This window comes from the organism of the source record quoted next, unplaced genomic scaffold, assembly GCF_019419815.1.
Source record: "Pyrus x bretschneideri cultivar Hongxiangsu unplaced genomic scaffold, Pyrus_bretschneideri_v1 Contig26, whole genome shotgun sequence".
NCBI classification, from domain to species: Eukaryota; Viridiplantae; Streptophyta; class Magnoliopsida; order Rosales; family Rosaceae; genus Pyrus; species Pyrus x bretschneideri.
Genome location: NW_025999568.1, coordinates 589,167 through 599,029, shown reverse-complemented (window position 1 = coordinate 599,029; position 9,863 = coordinate 589,167). Strand labels below are relative to the sequence as shown.

The window sequence follows — 9,863 nt, the reverse complement described above, 5'->3', positions numbered from 1 at the left end:
TCCTCTACGTTTTTCTTCAATTTTCCTTTGCAACAGGGAGATAAGAGCACTTCCACGATGGGAAACCCTCCTCTAAGCTATTCACTATTTAATCCGTCCAATGAACAATAACTGTCCTTAATGAACAGTAACTGCCCTTTGCATCTCCACCGTTGCACTTGAATAACCCTGGTAATAGGCAATAAAATATTATTATTATTTTTTAAAATACTACAAAATAATACAAAATAATTTTATTTGTAATTTTGGATAGGATTTTTAATCGGTCTCAATGTACCACTTTCTATTAAAAAAATTATTTTTATTTTTTCAATTTTTTCATTTCACATGGTGCAAAACCTTTGTTATTTTCACATGGTGCTGATGCACCATTCCAAAACCTTTTTTTATTTTTTATTTTTTTTTATTATTGTTTTTCTTCTTTTCACATGGTGCCAACGCTTTTCTTTCTTTTTCAAGCTTAGTAGCTCTCTCTCACTTGATTTTCAACCCACACCCAAATTTTCAACCCGTGCCCCCCCCCCCCAACGCACCCAAACCCTCCTCACCTCTCTTCCTCCATCTTCACCACCCCACCGCCGCCTCTATTCCTCCATCTTCACCATACCACCCACCTCAGGCTCCATCAATGGTCCCGATCTTCCCTGCTCCCTAACCAAACTCTCTCTCTCTCTCTCCTCTTTCCTCCAAAAACAAATCCCAAATCGTACGATCTGGGTGCGCCAGTGGAAGGAGGAGGATTGCGAGTGCGTGGGGGCAAAGGCGGTGTGGGGTGCGGCGGAGGAGGGACTGGATCTCTGCCATTTGTCTGTGGGTGTTCATCAACCTCGGCGACGAACTCTAGCGAGAGCCGTTGAGTTCGAAGCCTGGGTTTTACAATTTTTTAATTTTTTACTTTTTTTATTAATATTTTATATTTTTATTAATTTTATATTGTGGCTGACGTCAAGGCGACGTCAACCCACGTCACGTTGCCTTCGGGCTCTCGGGTTGGCAACTCGTGCCGGGCCTCTCTCTCGGGCCCGCTCGAGCTCCATCGTCAACACACGCGGGGCTTGGTTGCTCAGGCTCTCTACCAGTGTTCACGGACCTGTCCCTCGGGGGAGAGCACACGCTGGAAGTGCTCTAAAGGAAGAAAAAAAAAATTGACGCGGGGAAGTCACACCACATATCCTTTCGTATACAAAAGCGCTGCCAATCCCACCAACATTCGATCTTCGTAGTCAGCCATGGACATTGCGGCCCCCACGTTCCCGTCGTCCCACAACTGATTTCGCCCACCTCCGATGGCTGCCGCAGCTCTCTCCCTCCTCCCCTCCTCCTCCTCCTCTCCCCACCTCCTCTTCCCGCCCTCTTCTTCTTCTTCTTCGTCCTCCTCCGCTTCCTCTTCTTCTTTGTTTGTATCGGGTGGGACCCATTTGAGGACCCACGTCTGTCTTAGTTCTTCGCCATTGTCATCTTCTTCGTCCACTTCTTCTCCATGGAAATTCAGCACGAAACGCAGCGTTGGGAGAGTATATGCTGCTTCTGGCGATTACTATGCCAGTCTTGGGGTTCCCAAATCTGCCACCAGCAAGGAAATCAAAGTCGCTTATAGACGTTTGGCTCGCCAGGTAACTGTTTTCAGACCCTAGTTTTTTTGGAGTAAATTTGTTTAAGTTACTTTGGAAATTGTAAAAACCTCGACATTCAAGTGTGGTTATTATACAAATGTATGCATTTTTTCAGCAACCAAACAACTGGTATATTTGCAAAATTATAGTATGATTTTTCTAGATTAAACGATGACATATTCCACGCTTTTGTTTTGATATAATTCTAAGTAACTTATCAAAATTTATGGCTTGCTAGTGCTTTTGTTTCATGTTAAAAGGAGAAAGCTTTAGAAACATTAGGAAGCCACTGCAATTTATGCCATTGTTGTGTTACACGAGATACGATCAGATTCAATTTCTTTGGGACTTACGATTGTATCTAAAGTTACTGTATTTTGTCCAGTTTGAATGAGTGCACTATATACGTAATTCTGACCTTCTTATGTATTGTTATGCTCTCAAGTACCACCCTGATGTCAACAAGCAACCAGGAGCAACCGAAAAGTTTAAAGAAATCAGTGCTGCATATGAGGTATGAGACATGTTTTTCTTTATCTCATCTATCCTAAAGACATGCATCACATTCACATAGCAAGCAATGAAATTAGAATATATGATACATTATATAGTTTGTGCTGTTATACTTGTGGTACTCATTGTTCATTATCTTTTATTGGCGTACATTGGTTACTGGCACAAGAAACGTATTTACAGTATAAAAGAAATATCAAAATTCAATCCAATCTTTTTACATATTCTATATGGATTGTTATCTTCTCAGAGTTTTGCTCCTCTTACTGTTAATATTAAAAGCTCGTTCTTAATTTACTGTTAACAGAACTGCCATAGAAGCATATGCTGCATATCTAAGTTAGACTCTGAATCAGTGAGCAACAGTAATCCAAACTCACCTTAGTTATTTGTATTAACACGTATGCTCATAATCTGTCCAAGTATGACCTCCATCTTTATCAATGAAATCACCAATACTGCAGTCAAATTTTGTTTCTTGGCTTTCCTTCATTTCCAGGGTTCTAAGTTTGAAACATGTATGAACTCTTGTAGTCTGCAATAATTTAATGTTGGGGTTTATGCTTGTTGTTTCCTTAGTCTCCAATGAAGTACAGTATATTGCTTATTTTTTCTTTTCACATTTATAATATTGTCTGTTGAATTCTGAAATACGACCCTGTCAGGTGCTATCAGATGATAAGAAGCGAACTTTATATGATCAATATGGTGAAGCTGGAGTTAAGAGTGCTGTAGGGGGAGGTTCAAGTGCCTATACGGTAGTGGATGCAGTCATATATATATTTTTGCTAATTCATCTGATAAATAAATAAATGTGAAGTATGGCAGTCACTTGATGTATGTAGAAACTTGCATATCAATCATATTGTTGCACACCATGCAGTATCCAGTTGTTGGAATATTCTGGGGCAACAAGGCCTCCATTTGGTCATTCTCCTTTCTGAAACTCAGGTCATAAGAACCACAGTAAACAACAACAGACATGCACTTGCACACACACATTTTAGAGTTAAGGAGAGGCTACTTTGCCCCAGATTCATCAAAAATTAGAGGATATGTTTCTCCTTGTTAACCTTAATTAATATTCAAAGGTATATGCTACTTCCTCTGCAACATTCTTTATATAGTAGTATTATTTAAAAGGTGTATGCTACTGTCTCTGCAACTTTCCTCACATAACAGATTTATTTGAAGAGCATAAATTATTTGTCGATATTCTTGCTGAGTTTTTATGTTCAGTTGTTGCCTTTTCTTGAACAGGTTGCAGAATGTATATATCTTATTAGCATATATTGATCACCTGAATTACATGCCTAGTTTACCTTTCACCTGTAATCAATGGGAGAGAACTTGTCATCCCAGTTTTTTTATGCAATATCCTCTATTCTCATGACAATGTTTATTTGTTGGAAAACTATTGCAATCAGAGCTGTTTCCTCAATTGTTAATTTGAGTTCTTTGCTGAATGTTGAATTTTATTTAAAATAACTGTGTTCTTATTCTTTGACATGGATAAAAGATGTTTTTCCTTTTAACATTATTATAGGTATCTGAGTAGACCTGTATAAGCAAATATAGAGCTCTGCAATGTTTTCGTAATCGTTTGCTAACGATAACATATATTGAAGCTTAAATTACTTAGTTTTTGCAGATGCTTATTAAAATTTAAACTACACACCTTTTACTCCTATTTTGCAGACAAATCCTTTTGATTTATTTGAGACTTTTTTTGGGTCGAGTATGGGTGGATTCTCTGATATGGATTCTGCTTTTGGAACACGCCGTCGTAGCACTGTTACAAAGGGTGAAGACATCCGGTGAGTTATTATGTTGCAGACAATACATATGTTTTGATTACAACCATTTTTTTCATACATACAACACTTATATTCACTTGATACTTAAGAAATCATATGTATAACAACCTTCTATACATATTGGTTAATAGTGTGGCCTGATTATGTCTGCTCCGATTTGCTTCTTAGTAAACAAGTTTTCTAATAAATTGTTAATTAGTTATAACACACATTCAACTCGATCAGGAGAGATAAGATATCTTTTGTTCTTTACAGTGAACTTGGTTTATGATTATAAAATGATATCATATGGAGGGATTCTTATTTTAACTCAATTCTTATTGCTCTTCGTGTAAATGTCTGGGAATTTTATTTTCTTTGGTTTTAAGGATGTGCTTTGAGTTGCTTCAGTAATCAGTAGCACAGGTGTTTATTGTCCTTTTATTAAACTTATGTGATAACTGCAATTTTACTTGACGAGTATAATGATAAAGAATATTAGAGCCTCACTGCTACTTGATCACATGTATACCACCTACTATTTGGAACATGTTATTTTTGTCTACTATTTGTGGTGATTTTGTCTTCAGTGTGTTAGAAAATTTCTTACTTCCATTGTTCAGTTATTGTTGCAATACAAAATGAATATACAATCGACGGTTTTTTGTTGACCTTTGGTCCAAATATGTTCAGTTATGACATCACTTTAGAATTTTCTGAGGCTATATTTGGAGTGGAAAAAGAATTTGAACTTTCCCATCTGGACACTTGTGAAATTTGCACTGGAACTGGTGGTAAAATAGGCTCTAAAATGCGGATTTGTTCTACTTGTGGTGGGAGGGGTCAGGTTATGAGAACAGAGCAGACACCTTTTGGCCTGTTTTCCCAGGTAAGGGCTTCTGGTTTCTATTCTATTGATTTTTCATTTTGCACTCTGATATTTTGTGCATTTTCATATTAAATAAAAATCAGAAACATTCATTTAGTGTGATTTCTCAAGGGTTATCGCTTAGTGTTTTAACTGCTTATTTGCCTATGGTTAAAAATTTGTCCAGTTTTGCATTGAATCCAGTTTAAATTCTTCTAATGACTGATTGCATCTCTAAAGAGTACCTTGATTATTGGTATTATTTTAGAATAGAACTGGATAAAGGTTTTTGCACTAGATAGCACCAACTGGCAATAAGACAAGAAAACACTGTTTGAGGTAAATTTGGATGTGATCAATACATCAAGGAAGGGTATGGTTTACTCAGTGGTATTCTGCACACAGGAAGGCCAAACATAGAACGGTCTGTGGTAGTGAGAAATGAAATCATGGCCAATTCTAGATCTTGTAAATGGAACTGATTGCTTGTGGCGTCATTGAGTTCTACATGTTCATGAATGTAATAAATCTACGATACATTGATGTAGCTACATGTTAGGTTTGTTTTTAAGTTCATGTGTTAGCTCTATATGGAACTGATTGTTCAAGTCCACAACTAATTGTGACCACGGGCTTATATTTAAGTTTATATTGCATCACTCGGGTATTGGCACCCTGTATTCCATGCAAGACTAGTTACATGATTATTTGAATAATCTTTCTGGTCATGTTAGGCTTCCTTATGTCCAAATTGTAGTGGAGATGGTGAAGTCATTTCTGAATACTGTCGGAAGTGCTCTGGTGAAGGACGTGTCCGTGCTAAGAAAAGTATTAAAGTTAAAGTTCCTCCTGGTGTTAGCACAGGAAGCATTCTGAGAGTTGCTGGAGAGGGAGATGCCGGGCCGAAAGGGTAGGTGGCTGAATTTCATTTTGTTTTTTACCATGCATTTTCAAGTTGCTGTCTTTGTTTATGTGTAAAGTAGATAATCTGTTATATATGAATAGAAAAAGTATGAATGTTCTCTGTCATTCATCCTTTTCAAGCATATAGAAGGTGCATATTCAATATTTATGATTAAAAATTTGTTACAATTTATTTTTTTGGTTGTGTCGATAGAGCATTTACTACTTTGTGGGAGCACTATTGATACTACAAAGTTTATAGAAGGCTCACAAATAGCATTACAACAGTAAAATCATGTGAAGATTCTCATCTAAAACAAAAGTCATGTGATGATGAGTGAGACATTGAAGATCTATTCATCTTATTTGTATAGTTTTTTTCCCTTTTCTTCTTTTCTTAGACCAGTTGTTGTATCACCAATTTATGTCATATGGACTTTGCATGTGTAGTGTGTCTAATTTCTATGTTGTTTCAAACTGTTCCCTTGTTCGCTGCTTATCATGTTGACCTCTGTACTGTATGAAAATTGTAGTAGTTTTGTTAGCTAGTGTGTTGAGGATTTAATATTCTCAAGTATTATAGCATCCCGGATTCCATCATTCATCTCAATTTTCCGCTCCAGCTACTCTGGCAGAACGTTAAATGTTTCTTCCTCTCCTTGAGAGTACTTTTTTGGGTGAAATAAAATTTGTACTTGGTAAATCCACAAATTGTTATTTGTGCATTTAGCTTCAGAGTGTCTGTGTGTGAGATACTGTGATACACAGTTAGCATCAATTGCTGATCTTCATTGCACTCTGAAGGGGTGCCAGGCCTATGGTCTCCTCAACGTAGGAGAGCCAACGTCATAAATTGTTGCTGTGGGGGCGTGCGTTTGTGCAGCCCTTGTAAATAAAAAAAAAATGCTGATCTTGTTATACCATCAGGGGCCCTCCGGGGGATCTATATGTATATCTTGATGTTGAAGAAATAGAAGGAATTCAAAGAGACGGGATAAATCTCTCATCAACTGTTTCTATCAGCTATCTGGATGCCATATTGGGGGCTGTTGTTAAGGTATAGTTTGTTATTTTTATTCAGCATAACTTTAGATAAATTCATGCCTCCATTTAATTGTCATTTTAGAATCTTATCCCATGGAAAAAAGTATCTCACTAAACTTACACCGTTTTCAATGCCTTGCATCATTAAATTTTTTTTGTAACTTTGTGGATGAAGCTTAGATCTCAATAAACATAATGCTCCTTGAATACTCTCTTCAGTATGCTGACACGTGGATGTGTGTATGTTAACTAGTTTTCTATTACATGATGAGCCATTGGTTTACTGCATCCACACATTTTGAGACCAAATAATTCCATATTTTCAATATGCCCATTTGTTTCCTTTTTACAAGCTGAAATTCTAGTTTTGTTGATTTATCATTTTTATTTTTTTTTTAATTTTAAATTTTCTACCAACTTCTTGAATCCAGAGATTTATAGGGCTTTCTGTGTTTGGCTGGGATGTTTTATCTTTTTCTCCTTTTTTTTCCACTATAGCTCACCGGTATCTTTTTTATGACCAATCAATTGAATTTCTTGCATCTAAAACAGGTAAATACAGTTGAAGGAATTACCACACTACAAATCCCACCAGGTACCCAACCTGGGGATATTCTTGTCTTAGCAAAAAAAGGAGTACCAAAGTTGAACAAATCATCAATACGTGGCGACCACATATTTACAATTAAAGTAACAATACCAAATCGTATCAGGTATACATTTTTCTCTTTTTAGTTTCGTTGTACTGGGTAGCTGTAGTGGATAGTGTCAAGAATTCATCTCCCTGTATGGTCATACTTCAATGCATTGTTGCAGACTTCAAACTTTTGGTGTATGCTTTGTGGCAGTATGTAACATCTTCTAGTGGTAGACCATCCATGTAAAGTTAAAAAGACATGAATTGATTAAAAGATTTTTAAAAGAAACATGAATAAACATGAACATGATAATAGCTTCTTACAATATGAAATGTCTAACTTCAAAAGTAAGAAGGAAAAGTAAAAGGTGTATCGGCACTGCTGAGAAGGGTGTCACTTGTCAGCTACCATCATTCAATAGGTGTTGTGCTGTCGTAGCACACTCATGAAGACAGAAACGAGTAATGGTTGGAGAGAAGGGGGCATGCTTGATTACTCGATTCATAAATAATACACATCAAAGAGATCTTTAAGTTTCTATTTTCTTGTAAAGATGTAATCTCTAAAGAATGGGCGTTTTTTAAGATTTAACCCACATTTTTTTTTCAATTATAGTTCCAACGAGCGTGAATTGCTGGAAGAGCTTGCTTCACTGAGTAATACTACCACCAGACGTTCATGCACTCGCCCTAAATTGCAGCCAGCTAGTTAGTGATCGCTTTGTCATTTGAGGATGTTTTCTTTGTTTGTGCTTGCTGCAAACACTTTATAGAGTTTCAGGTTCAGTGTACAGATTTATGATTCATCTGACTTGAATTTGATGCTTTTGCTTCTGCAGCAACTAGTATGGAAACTGAGGTGGGAACGGTTGGGGAGAAAACAGAGGAAGGAGATGATCAAGATGACCCATGGAAGAAGTTAAAAGACTTTGCAGGGTAAACCTCCCTCTCTCTCTCTCTCTCCCACACACATGCACGCACACAATCATATCTTTCACCTACTGAGTATTTATGCTACTCACTGCTGTCACTAATTTTTTCTGAGTGAAAATTCAATATCTATTTGTAAAAGGTCTAAAAAAGATATCGAAAATGTGGTTGTTATCAATTTCCTAGAGATACCCTCTTATAATTGTGCATCTCCATATATGTATAAGCTCCTGAGATGTTATTCTGTTTTCATGTGTAGAATAATCTTCTCTTCATATGCACTTCATATGCATATTATTCTGTCATACGTGTTTTTATCTTCTCGTGATTAAAGCACTCATCATCTGCACTGCAACTGACCGTAAAAGTTTGTTGAATTCGCAGGTCTGTTGCAAATGGTGCCCTAAAATGGCTGAGAGACAACCTCTAGGCTGGTGTGTTTAGGAGGTCTACTCCAAACTTACACTCGATGTTGGCTAAAATTCAGCTGTAGATTTGTTTTTTTCTTCCTCCCATAAGGGGTATTGGACGAGCCATGCAGTCAAATGATTCCACTGTCTTACAGAAATTAACTTGCCAGCGCTGCAGTGAAGATCTTGAATTATGCTGTAGCCAACATTATTTTGTAGTTTAAAATTTGTCAAATGATACAGAATCACCTGCTGCAAGCACAAACTGATTTGTATCATCTAGCAGGCTAGAGGGGGCATCAAATTCTTGTTAGTGTATATCTCAATTTCAGATTGAATTTCTTGTGATAGTTGTTGGTTGTCAAGAGTATTTACTATTAGTCGGTGACGTTTTTGTAAACGTATAATTGGGTTGTGAGGAAGTACTGACGACTTGATATTTAGTTAGCATCAGTAGCCGAATCATGCGAAGAAATCGCTGGCTTCTGTCATTACCTTAATCTCATTAATTTCTTTCACTCCTTTGCTTCTGTGTCTTGGTTCTAACTGATTGCACACTTATGACAAATGCTTTGGTCCATTCTCTTCCCCCTGAGGAATCTCAAGCTTAGACGCTCGAGTGCTTCTGGGGTGGTTGCCCTAGGGGATTTGTTTTGAAACTCCTCCTGGGTCCAAGCCATATGACTAGCCTGTTATCTTTCTCGCCACTGTGGAGACTCGTGTATTTTGCAGTTCAACCTTCCCCTTATTCTTGTTTAGCACCAACAATGGCTGAAGTTGCAAACCGGAGGGTGCAAGGGAGAGCGTGAAACTGTGTTTGGACAGGTAGAAAGAAGCATCCTTGGAGATGGATGACTTGTTGGATGAGTGGAAGACTGGAGTTCTGAAACGACAAAGTTGTAAAACAAGAAGCAGCTAGTGCTGCTACTGCTAAAGCCTTTATCGAAGGGTCTCAAGAAAGATATACCCAAAAGATGAAGTGATTGATAAAGATATTTAATTGAGTTGCGGATGTGACAGAATTATCTTTATGCAGAAGGACAGGGGAGAGTCAAATAATTGGTGAGATGCACTTGGATAACTTAGTAATCCGGTGTTTCTTCCAGGATTTGAAACAAGATTTTATAAGTTTCAATTTGACTTTCAAAA

General features: G+C 37.3%; 1 protein-coding gene and 1 pseudogene across 1 annotated transcript; both read left to right on the top strand.

Annotated features, from left to right (window-relative positions):
• The first annotated feature begins 1,165 nt into the window (after nucleotides 1–1,165).
• LOC103927441 (chaperone protein DnaJ) lies at nucleotides 1,166–9,232 on the top strand. The gene is made up of 11 exons (XM_009336364.3): nucleotides 1,166–1,613; nucleotides 2,059–2,127; nucleotides 2,792–2,884; nucleotides 3,825–3,943; nucleotides 4,616–4,811; nucleotides 5,525–5,700; nucleotides 6,621–6,750; nucleotides 7,290–7,450; nucleotides 7,991–8,082; nucleotides 8,214–8,310; nucleotides 8,689–9,232. Exons 1-11 carry the CDS (start codon nucleotides 1,287–1,289, stop codon nucleotides 8,732–8,734), a joined length of 1,506 nt encoding a protein of 501 aa, XP_009334639.2. The 5' UTR covers nucleotides 1,166–1,286; the 3' UTR covers nucleotides 8,735–9,232.
• LOC125478752 lies at nucleotides 6,446–6,582 on the top strand (annotated as a pseudogene).
• Nucleotides 9,233–9,863: the final 631 nt, after the last annotated feature.